General features: G+C 40.0%; 1 protein-coding gene across 1 annotated transcript in view; it reads right to left on the minus strand.

Annotated features, from left to right (window-relative positions):
* The window catches only part of LOC148941409 (cryptochrome-1-like), a 118,477-nt gene that overhangs the window by 91,468 nt on the left and 14,331 nt on the right, over window positions 1-12,678 (minus strand). Inside the window, exon 4 of the mRNA XM_089104097.1 lies at window positions 6,716-6,858. Coding sequence (XP_088960223.1) covers window positions 6,716-6,858 — 143 coding nt within the window. The remainder of the gene's footprint in view (window positions 1-6,715; window positions 6,859-12,678) is intronic.

The raw sequence follows: 12,678 nt of genomic DNA on the forward strand, positions 1-12,678 counted from the left end.
ATTAAATACGTTTCGGGAAAAGAGGATGCCAGGGAGGGGGGGGGGGGGTAGTTGCTCTCCATCATTTTTGGCTCTTAAAAGGGAGCTAGAACTATATTTTTCCAATAAAATGCGCCTCTTTTAAAGTTCCAAGACCACCCCTTCCATAAAAACCTTTTATACGTCCCTGGGGCATAACTTACAACCCTTACCCCCAGACTCTGGGGAGTTCTGTCAACCCCAAAGGCCTTGTTATATGATGTTTGGACTATTTTTGAACAAATGAATACCTCAAAATTTCTATCGGATGTATTTAGTGAAAATACGACGAGGGGGGGGGGTGGCTATCCCCCGATCTCTTCGACTCCTAAAAAGGGCATTAGAACATCTGATCTCCGATCGAAAGCCTCACTCTGGGGTTTATATGACCCGACCTTTCCATATAAACATTATGTGTCCTTTTGGCACAACTTACAAGCCTTGCGCTGAGGACTGTGGGGGGGGGGTGTTATCTTCAAAAACATAATTTCCCGATCTTTCAACTACGCTGAACAAAATGGCTATCTCAGAATTTTGATTAGATGTGTTTTGGGAATTGATGTGCGTGGGGGGGGGGGGCTTGTTGCCCTTCAAACACATTTGACTATTAAAATTGGCACTAGCCCTTTCAATTTCCAATCAAATGAGCTCTTTTCGAAGTTTCTACGATAAGAAACATCCATCGCAAAATTTCTATCAGATGCATTTAACCTGTGATATTTTCCTTGGTCTTGCAGAATTCTAAATTAATAGAAACTGTAGAATTCTTTATAGAATTTTTAACAATAGTGCACTTTTTTGGAGTAAAACTGAGATTGAAATTTTTAAGTTCTTCTGACTCAGGGAGGCATTTCTAAATTGGGTGGAGAGTTCGCTTACATTTTTCACTTATTTATCATGTAAAAAAAAGCTCACGGATCTCTGAAGCTAGTTAGAAAAAATTATTCCATGTCTCAAACTGGACCGTCTTTTTTGCCCTTCCTGCATCCCCTCTCTCAGCAGCAGGGCTGCCACAGGTTTAAAGTGGTAAAAAATAGGGACCTAGTGACCTCTTTTTAGTAGAAAATGGGATTTCTCTAGAGAACATCCTGGACAGAAAATGACCCCAAAACTCAGTTTTCAGAAAGCTTTTGAAATAAAACGCGGTGACACAACAGCAAATTTGACCACCGAAAAAAGAATGGAAATGATTGTTTGCAGACATCTCTGCATGATCAGAGGTCAAGTGATAATTAAGAAACAGACCACCTTAGAATCATCATGTCACTGGAGGAGCTTTTTCTTCTTCTTTTCTTAGAGCTTTACTTTCGAATACAAAAATATCAGATACAAAAATATGATGAAAGGGATAAGGGTACCGTAACTAGAACACACAACCTTTTTGTCTTCATTTTTGGTACTGCCTTCTGCTGGAACAGAGATGTGATCAGCAACTGTTTCTTTGACTTCAACTGCTGCTAGGCGGTTTCAAGAGTAGCAGCTACCTTTTTTGTTTAGCAGGCATCGATAGATTCACATCTATCATTGCTTGCGCTAGCTGTATCTCGACCATGTCCTTCTTTTCAATGCCTTTTTTCAGCCAGTTATGAGCTTCCTTCAGTAACTTGTCTGCGGCCTGTTCCTTGAAACCAAACGCTTCTTTTTTTTTCTTTGAGAGATTTTTCGAGAGTTTCTATTGTCTGTCTTTTCTAAGAGGTTACAGCGAGCTGCTGCTCCACCCGCCGTTTTCTTGTCTCCAAATTCTGCCACTCTTTCTCAGTTCTGTTTTTTTCTTTCAAAGCTTTTTCCTGCTGTAGGTACAAATCATAGATCTTCCTAGCGGGTTTGGCCAGTTTTATCAAGTCTTCAGCGATAGCGACATTTTGCGCACGGCCTCCAAATCTGCCCAACCCAACCATCACAAACAGTTTTGCATTCAAAGCTTGCTCATTCATCGAAGCTCTTTCTTTGCTGAGAAGTCACTTGGAAAGGCAGAAACTTCACTCAATGCTGGCAGAAAGTGTGAAATGGTCAAAGTGTTTTTTATGGCTTCAGACAAGTTTGGACATTTTCCTCCCTGGATCACGTTGTTCCACTTATTGTCGATCCATCCTAGCTCTGGTGGAACTCCGGATAATGGGACGAGACTAAACTCGTCAACCAGCATGTCTTTTTGCGTCACGATGGGTAACTTCCTGGTATAATAAACTCTGAGCAGAAACTGGCTTTGAAACTTCATCGGGATACAGAAATGTTTAAGCTTTCAACAAATAAAAAAATTATCCGCCGAGTATTTGCTTAAGGACATACCTTGCGGCCACAGAATAATTTTTCTGAACAAGTTGCAAGAACGAGCGTTTTGAAAGTTCGTCTACTGACTCGAGACAGTCGACAATCTCGTCACTCACAACTATCTGTAGCAGTGGCACACATTTCTTTTCACTTCGGTTGGCTGAAGCGTTAGTTCATCTCTAAGTTCTTCAGTCACTTCGGGTTTTAAACTCGTCCAGGCAATGTCAAGACCAGGAGTTCCGTATAGAGTTTATGCACTAGGGGCTCTTCCCGTTGAAACGTTTTGGTGAAACATGTAAAGAGGTTTGAAGTATCAACAACAAACTGACACTCTGCTTTCAGGGTCGGTTGTTTGATCGGCCTGATGATCTCTTTGTACGCATTTCATTTCATAAGACTGAGATTTTAGAAATATATGAAACATCTTTGAAATACAGACAACGAAGTACTCAAACAGAGCTGGCATCTGTTCCCTTAGCCTCGAAGCGGCAGGTCCTATTGTTAAAAATCTGGTGGGTAAGTGTTTCAAAAAGCGAAACTTAGGAGTGCCAGTTTTCTCTTGAATCTTCCCGTAGTCTTCTTGACCTTAAAGGTACCAATATCAAGAAGACCTTCGCTACCTATCAATTCACGTTTTCACTGTCAATCAGTTGAAAACGTTTTTTGTTCACCTTCGGACCGTCACAACTTAACGCTAGTAGTTGAGAGATAGATAAACCACTGTAATCGATCGTTCTGACTATTTTTGACTTCAAGTCTTCAGCTATGGCATATCAAATAAACGCAGTATTCAGATGTCTGTCTACCACTCTTTTCATCTTTCCGGACCAGAATCGGATCCTCGTTTGAAGCTCTTTCTTACTTTCTGAGTTTGTGGTTTCGTCAAAATCGACAACATAATTACTGTAGCCGACTTCATCAAGGGTCATCATCTGCAAATGGGGTCCAAGAGCTTCGGTTAAAAATAAGCGAACTCAGTATGCCCGAAGGAGACATTTTTGACCACTGTATCTCTGAAAATTTTTCCAAATACATCTATTCCGTCTGTAGATTCCCAGAATAGTCAGAGTCACAAATTTTCAAAGCCCGTGTAATTTCTGCAACTGCTATTTCATCCAGCACTACATAAGCACCTAGGTGCATGGACAGTTTTGCCGTTTCGTCGCTCTCCATGGAAGATGCTACCGAGAGACGAAGCTGATTTGACGTTAGTGTTATGGTTTTAGCGTTCTGCAGTAAAACATAGGAGCCCTTATGGTAGACAAGCGATGTATTGCAGATAAAATAGAACAAAGAAAAAAGATCTACTAGAACGGCTCTTTCATTTGGTATCCCATCGCAGCTTTCTTTTCCCACCAAGTCTCCTTGAAATTACACTTTCCTATTCTTATTCAAACTGAAACTTCAAACGCTAAACCTTAAAAAAAGGAAAGAAGTTAGTAGAACAATATATAGGCTACTACCAAAAATGTATTCTAATAAAAAAGGGCGCTAGGAAGTAGCTAAATAATTCAAGAAATGTATGTAAGCTCAAAATCGTTCAAGAAACCTGGTTTTAACAACGCCTCCTTCGTATTTTGTTCCTGGAGCCATTCTCTTTTTTTTCTCTGTATGTAAAAATGACACCCAGAAAAGAGTCTTCTTAGTAATGAACAAACCCAACCGAACCCATCCGCTTCCTAGCATATTGAGTCCAGAGGCAAAGGGGGTCACCCCTTTTCGTTACTAGTCTGTCTGCTCTGTCCAGACAGTAACGCTGAAGTCTATGTAACAACAAGTTTTGTCATTCTTAGACAAGCAAAAACAGATTCTAAGAATCCCAATTGAAACAAAAATACTGAAAACCGTATACTCACAGGTATTGGTAGCCTTTGGGATATGGAGCTTTAAATCAAAGTAAGAAAAGGGAATTTAGGGACCTTTACCAATTTAAGGGACCGATAGGGACCTTCACTTGATTTTAGGGGCTTTGTGGCAGCCCTGCAGCAGCCCCGCTTACGATTCAGGATCAAATATGTTCTACTACTACTATTAACAACTCACTGCAGCCACCAAGCCGCCTGAGGCCAACAGAGCTACGTGAGCTCCTCCTCCACCCCAATCTATTCAAAGCCTCCCTTTTTACACCATCCCAAGAAGTTCCCATTTCCCTTAAATCTTTCCTTGCAAGATCCTCCCGACCCATTCGGAGACAACCTAGTTTTCGTTTGGCCCTAGCTTTTTGCCCGACAATGACGATCTTTGGCAATCTATCATCCTTCATCCACTGAACATGCCCTAGCCATCTCAACCTTTTTCTCGTTATAGCCCCAGAAATCGGGACTGAACAAGTTTTTCGTGCAGCTTAATATTTAAGATATAGTCAGTCAGTCGGATACCCGAAACAATACGTTGGCAATTTCTCTGAAAAACATACAGCAAATCCTCCTTCGTTTTTTTTTCAGAGCGCCCACGCTTTAGAACTTGACCACTGGCATCACTGTAACTTCCAATATCCTAATATTGGTCCGCAGACTTATCTCCTATTCTTCCAAACTTTTTCAACTGTGAAAAAACACCTTGGGCCTCGGCTATTCTACTTCCAACATCTACACTACACACACCGTCTTTACCAATAATACTACCTAGGTAAGTGAAGCTGCCCACATGATTGATCTTCTTTTTACCCAACATCAACTATGTTCAGGATAAAATATCTTTATTTATGAAGCAGTTATTTAAAACCAAACTGCATATTCGATAACATAACCAAAGAATAAAAAAAAACTTTATCCTAAAGCATCAAGGAGGCACACTTGTGCCTCTATAAAGAGGCGACCCACCACAATGTTAAGCAATTTCAGGTCCTAGAGGTCGCAGAGAGACGGCGGTGATCGCATTTTGTAGTCCAAGCTCAAACTAAGAAACGTGCAAAATTTCATCCTCCTCCGACTTTATCTTCATGGGGTAAACTGGGCCGGAAGTTTTGACCCTTCCACCACAGTCCCCCTTTGACGTTGTCTGATCCGCCTGAAATTTAGAGGTTAAGCTTTTCTAGGACCCGGAAGCTTGTCCTCGAAACTTCAGCTCAATCCGATCACTCCTTCAGCTCAATCGATCACTCCTTCTGTTTTCAAAAAACCAAATATAGCCACTTAAAGTTCATTTCTCTTTTTTTCTTTTGTTATCCACGCCTACAGGCCACAGTTGGCAACTGATCCGGGTGAATCAGGACTCATTCGAAGCAGAATTCGACCTGTTAGGGCCTTTTGATATTTTCAGACCGAAAAAATCATCCCCCGAATTTAAATTTACGAACAATCTCGTTTTCCTATAAGAGCCCGCTATACGCGGGCTCTTATCGTTTTCCTATAAGAGCCTTCGAAAACACGGGCTCGTATTCCTCTAAGAGCCCGCAAGCCCGCAAGCCGTCAAATCAGCTAACAGTTAGTCAAGCAATAATAAGTAATAAACTGTACAAAAACGTGCAAAAATTATTTGAAAAAAACTACGTTTTCTAAAGAGTTAAAGAGGCTGAGTTACAAGGTCGAACCTTAAAACGTACAGGGATTAGGAGGCACAGTTGGGGGGCTGCCGCCCCCAAACCCCCGCTTTCGCAGCCTTTAAATAAAAAAAAAGATTTTTAAACTGAAAGTAAGGAGCGACATTAAATCTTAAAACGAACAGAAATTATTCCGTATATGAAAGGGGCTGTGCCCTCCTCAATGCCTCGCTCTTTACGCTAAAGTTTGTCTTTCTCACAACTCTTTTTTTTAAACAATAAAAACTTTAGCGTAAAGAGCGAGGTGTTGAGTAGGGGACAGCCCCTTTCATATACGGAATAATTTCTGTTCGTTTTAAGATTTAATGTCGCTCCTTACTTTCAGTTTAAAAATCTTTTTTTTTTTATTTAAAGGCTGCAAAAGCGGGGGGTTTGGGGGGGCGACAGCCCCCCAACTGTGCCTCCTAATCCCTGTACGTTTTAAGGTTCGACCTTGTAACTCAGCCTCTTTAACTCTTTAGAAAACGTAGTTTTGTTCAAATAATTTTATTAGTGGAGCAAAAAGAAAGCGTAGATTTTGTCACACTGAAAGAAAATAGCATCAGAAAAGGGATGGGGAGGTTTGGTCTATATTTGCGAAGTCTAGTTTCCCATATCTGAAAACTATTACTTTCAGTAATATCAACTTACCCAAAGTTACTTAGGCATTGCAAACATGGCGCTTAAAAAGATAGCTTTTTAAACAGAATAAAACTTTTGCTAAAGAATATTTTAAGGCATTTGACAAATAACTGTACAGAAAAACAAAAGAAGAAAACAAAAGTATACCAAGTGTATATAAATTTTGTTCTTCATTCTTTCAGGGGGTCAACCCATCTGGTATTCATGTGACGTAGGTTGGTTAGATTCATAAGAATTGGTTCACACCAGAAAGAGTACACTTACTTTTGTAGAGGATATAAAGTATGGGAAGTTCTTGATATCACTTTGATCCCTACATCTTGGCAGAGGGCCAATATTTTTTCGTCTCTGACCCTCCCATATGGTTCGGGGTCTTCTTCAAAGGATAAGACGTTTGTTCGCCATTCCTAAAACAAAATTTTTGTATCACCTTTTTCTTGATAATGACCGAATTTAGTTATATTTAGTATAGTCATGTGCTACCATTGAAAAAAGAAAAAGAAAAAAGAAAAGCCTAGCAACATAATTCTTTTAATGTTTCATCATGACTATCAAGAAAGAGAATGGTGACTGTTCCTGCAGAGTAGACGTGACTAGCCATAGACGATAATCCTACATGCGTCTTCTTCTTCCTTAGAAAGCACTTGAACTCCATCGTTTGGGGTCTTTCTGGCTTCAAAGATGGTTGATTCTCCTCCATGGCATTGAATCTATATTCTTCCAATGGAGAAAGAAAACTAATTCGTTTACTCGAAGGTTCCAACAATATGGATTTTTAACCTTTATCACAGGTGATAAAACTGCTCTTTCTTTCTCTTAGCCGAACATTCCCTTTCCCTTTCTTTTACCAAGGGATGATGGCGATCATAGGAAGATGAATCAGTATGGGATCTGTATATTTATAGATTAGGATCTATAGTCCGGGAGCCACTAAAGCGTATCTAGTTTATTTCTGAGTTGAGGTGGTTTGAAAGACACAGTCAGTTTGACAAAAGTTTCCAACTATATCGACCACGCTGAATCCGAATATGGGTGGGGGCAAAGTTGGAGATCACGGTTTGACCTTGTAAAAGCTAAAAAACACCCTTTTTAGGCCTATTAAACGTGTACAGACTGTTTTTTTCTAAGGTTGTACCACTCCAATTTAGTGGTGCGACATCTCAATTTGGTCCTAATATGTTCTTCTCATAGAATATTTTAAATTTTTTCCGATATCTTGTATAGCCCAGGAGCTATAGGCTAATATTTATTAATTTTCCCCGAAAATCTCAAAATTCAAAGTTCATTTTCAACTAAACCACGTATCTCGGACCTTTCTACAATCTTTGTGTTTTTCATTCTTTCCCAGATTTTACCTTTCGTATTTAAGTTCACATTGCCGAAAAGTTCAAAGCTTAAACTGTTCGGTGAAACCGTGCAGAATTTTTTGATTAAGTATAGGCCAAGAAATATATGCAAAAATTCATTTTTCCAAAATGATGACGTGACACATCGTCTTAATTCGAAATGTACTTAACATGCTGACGGATTTTCAGTTTATCTGCCGATAAGAATGGGACAGTGACAGTCTCCCTACAAATCCTAAGCCAAGAACCTGCCCTGGTGATCTTCAAAGATTAAGTGATTGTGAGTGTTTGAAAACATTTTTTATGTCACGTGTGCAGTGGGCAACAGCCCGTAAGCACTATCAACAACAACAACAACTTTGTGAACTCTGTTGCTGATTAAACTTGAGGTTGGTAGTGTGATTGAGAATCTGTACTGTTAGTAGTTAGAGCTAAGAATAAGAAGTGAACGACGCCTAAAGCCTGCCTTATGTAACTATGTAATGTCATGGACAGGTAGGCTAAATAACTTTCATATTGCTAGAAATGAGTAATAGGATTCAAGATGAAAACTCAAGACCAGGTTGGAATTAAGAATGAGTTTTTAATCTCAAACTGTCTGAAGAACATATTGTGACATTTCTATGTAGACTTTGCCTATACTGTAATTACGCTAAGTTAGATCAGGGATTTTTTAGGGTATATTAGTCTTGATGTTACTGAGACCAACTTAAGCAAATCTGCTACAAAATCTGTTATTTTGGATACCCCATGCCAAATGCTGTGTTTATCCATCATTTGGCATAGCCTACCCTAGCCTAGAGTCCGGGACAATACTTGTCTTATGTACTGCCATCAACATAATGTACTACTTCACCCCTGCAGCATTAAAAAAGAAACAACCTGAAGCATTCAGTGATGTTATTCCAAGAATGGGTGGATTGCATCTGTGTATGAACTTCCTTGGTGTGATTGGGTACCTCATGAAAGGCTCAGGGCTTGAAGAAATCTTTAATAAGGCTGACATCTTACTCTCTGCAACTGCTAAAAAAGCTATGACTGGAAAACCCTAATACAGGTGTATGGAGGCTCACATCATCGTAATATAGAGTATAGGCCTTGTATAGAGTATATTGGAATGCTCTTGAACAGTATTACATTGAATCAGACAAAGAAGCAAGTACTTTTGATGAGCTGTCAGATTTAATGTCTGCGTTCACGAATTGCGGAGCCTCCTTTGACAACCCAGACAAACACCCGGAATCTATGAAGCCTTTGATGAACCAGTTCAACAAGTCGCGTGACAAAAACCTTGCAACGAAGTTGTGGATGGAGTATATGAATCTTGTGCTGATTCTTCTCCAATTCCTGATTGCAGAGCGTAAGGGAGACTGGGAAGGTCATATTATTGGTGTAACCCTCATGTTGCCGTATTTGACAGCTGCGGGGCATTATAAGTACACTACATGCCTACTCCAGTATTTGAATGACATGAAAACCTTGCCACCTAGCTTGCATCATATCTTTGTCAAAGGACTATTCAACGTGAAGCGGAAAAATTGCAAGATGAATTGTGTTTCCCCAGATCATGCACTGGAATCCACACTCAACCTTGAATCAAAACAAAAGGGAGGAATATAGGGAATCACACTGAACTCAATGGCAGTTGCCAAGTGGACTACCATTATACCATTCTGTGCTGAGGTTTCCTCTGTCCTTTATCAACTTGCTGGAATTGAGAGTATGAGTGAATTTGATGGCGAAGGAAGCAAAAATGGAACCTTTGAGAAGCGCCGAGAAAACCTTGTCAGTAATGTGGTCTCTGTTGTCGAAAACCATATTGATCCCTTTGCATGTGATGAGGAATCATTGGTGAACATCATTTCAAATCAAGTCACTGATGAAGCAGTGGCAAAGAGCCTCCTGAGTGCACGTGCTAGTGGTTTAAAAGCATTGGAAGCATACTTCGATGGAAAACCCAACCCCTTTTCCAAGCTTAAAGTAAAGACTATGGATTGCGATACAAAACAGGCCAAAAGTTCAACGACCAAGACCGGTAGATGCATTTATGCTGAGTTGAAAGCTGTTAAAAGGATTTTGGCTACTGTTGGCGCTAGTCAAGGATATATGCTTGAGATTCTGAGCAAGATCAGGCCGCATGAACTTTTTCCTTACGCCCGAGCAATATTTTAAGCATTAGCTAGTGAAGGTATTAAACTTCGATCAGTTACCAAGCCAAGCTTTCTCGGCCTAATCCACACCTCTCCAAGTTTAGAAAGTTGGCCTAGCGAAGTTCTGATTAACATGGTCAGGGGAACTGGTGTGGTGGTAGATTTCATGCCGTTAATCCGGTCGCACATGCCAGACAAAACCGAAACCGTTGAGGCATTTTCAATACGAATCCTTGCAAGGCTCTTAAATCGACTCCCAAAATCTACAACCGAGTTGCATATATGTAGCTGATCGGTATGACGGATTGTTCAGCCTTGTAAACATTTCCGGGAATCCTATTGTTCTAAAAGACAGTAGTGGATGTCATGAGCGGAGAGGAAATACAGTGACGAAGAGTTTTATCGTTACGAAGAGCATGGTGCTAGAAAACTGGGGTATTTTGCTTATGCAGTCAGAGAGTAAGGCAAGACTTATCGAATGTATTTTTTAATTGTGGAGCCATGTCTGTCTTTCTGAATTAAGATTTACCATTTACCTCTCTGGTGGATTCAGTGATAGAATGAAGGTGCTAAAACTGGTCCCATCCAAAATGACTATAAATCCGAACCCGGACTACGAAGCAAACTTGTGCAGCACACATGAAGAAGCAGACACGCGTGTTGCTCTCCATGTTGCCGAATGCTACAGAAATGGATGTTCCCAAGTAATTGTTGAAGCAAATGACACAGACATTGTTGTCATTTTATTACAGAACTATCACGAATTATTCCTCTGCAGGTGTGACCCAGGCTATGAACCCGAGCTCTACGTTCAGTTCCGTGACAAAGTCTTTCCGATCCATAAAATTGTGAATAGAACATCGTGGGTTGTTGTAGAGTCAATAGGGCTGCTACATTGCATTAGTGGATGTGATACGGTAATTTTTTTGTTCTCGAAGGGCAAAAAAACATTTGCTACATCTGCTGTTAAATCACAGCTCATTCAAGAAATAGCTGATCTTACACAGAAAGTGAGGAGTGATATCAAAAATATCATTATGTACGAGCCCGAACTCTTGCATATTTGCACGAAATTGACTGTATCGGTATATAGCAAAAAACAGTCCGAATTTGATTCTCTCAATGACCTCCAAATTCATTTATTTCCCAGAAAAAAAGAACTTGAACAGCTTATCCCCAACAGATGGTTCTGTCGTATATCACGTCAAGAGAGTTATACTTCAATGGAGCATTATTCTTCAGGCTGTGATTCCTAAGCCCTATATCTTCAACCCACTTGAGTTTGGTTGGACCTATCACGACATTTTAGGAGTCAGTCCAGTGCCTTGAGTGCAGACCCCCTGGCCTCCCTCTGTCAGAAAGGATTCAACCATTTTTTACTGTAAAACTGTGTGTGGTAAAAACTTTCCTTGTTTGAGAATAAGTCCACGCGACATTCTTTGCGCATGTGGTGCCGACAGCGACGATTCGGACGAGGATTAGCGGGATTTTTTTTGTATGTTTGAGAAAAACCGTTGGGAGGTGCGGGAATTGTATTTTGACATGCTCTACCTGTAGCTATACTTACAGTACTTAAAATAGTAAACACTCGTTAATCATGTTACAGGTTTAAGCTTTCAGCTTCTGTCGACCATGGTTCTTCCGTGTCCGTTTACTACCTTGCAAAGCTTCGTAAATTGATTATAATCTGGATTTACAACTATATTTGTAAGAAAATCGGAGTTTATAGCAAATTAAATAGCATATAGCAACTAAAGTTGAAACACGATGACCAAGTTCATCCTTAGTTTTGCGTCAGAATTGAATGAAACTTCCGTCATGAGAATAAAGCTGTGTTTAAAACCCCTTAACAAATGATGGGTGTTCTTCTCCATTTTAGACCATTAAATCTAGATGAACTTTATTCAGCATGACAAATTTTTTTTTTCGAGTAATGTCTTCTATCGACTGGATGTTCTATAGATCTCAGCTATTAGTCATCAAAATCAAGCCCATATACTTGCTAAGGGAAACATCATTAGCTGGATTCTTGGGAAGTGGCATTTTCAACCGTTTATTCTTCTTCTTCCGGCAACCAATAATGACCACTCACCAAGCATCGGAATGTTGAGGTCCTTCAAACCTTCAACAGTGAGATGAAGAACTTGTCCGTGATACTTATAGCCATTGGTACACACAGACCGAACCCGAAGAGGGGGTAAATACATGGAAAAGTGTATTTCAGATTATAGCTGTTCGATTTCCTCCAGATGGATGGGGTTTTTCCTAAGCCCCTCTGTGCAGCATGCTTTGGAGGTAAGCTGATCAGTCTCCTGACTGATTTTAAGTGCGCACGAGAATAAGCCCATGTCCCAGTAGCCATGTTCTTCTTCGAAGCCTTATTTAAGAACTGCCATGTTTTTACTGATGTTTTAGACACAATAAATTACTACAAACAAAAGGTTCATTCAATTGAAACAAAAACAAAGAAAGGTACAATATCGAAAGATTGGACTCACTTTCCGGATCGGGTAGAGGGCGGGCACTCCGCACGAGTTATACTAATAGCCAGAAGTGCTGGTCCGAGTCTTTTGAGATGAAGGATCCAGGACTTTTATTTATAGAGTTTTCAACTAGCGCTTTAAAAATACATTTAGATTTCAAATTTACATAGATCAGTATTTTTCCCCTTTATATCAAAGGTGCTTTAACTCAGTCAAATAAGTCGTCATTTTTAAGTTTTAGTTCTTTT

This window comes from Artemia sp. Qi Xiang Cuo, chromosome 18 (assembly GCF_049724085.1).
Source record: "Artemia sp. Qi Xiang Cuo chromosome 18, ASM4972408v1, whole genome shotgun sequence".
Lineage (NCBI taxonomy): Eukaryota > Metazoa > Arthropoda > Branchiopoda > Anostraca > Artemiidae > Artemia > Artemia sp. Qi Xiang Cuo.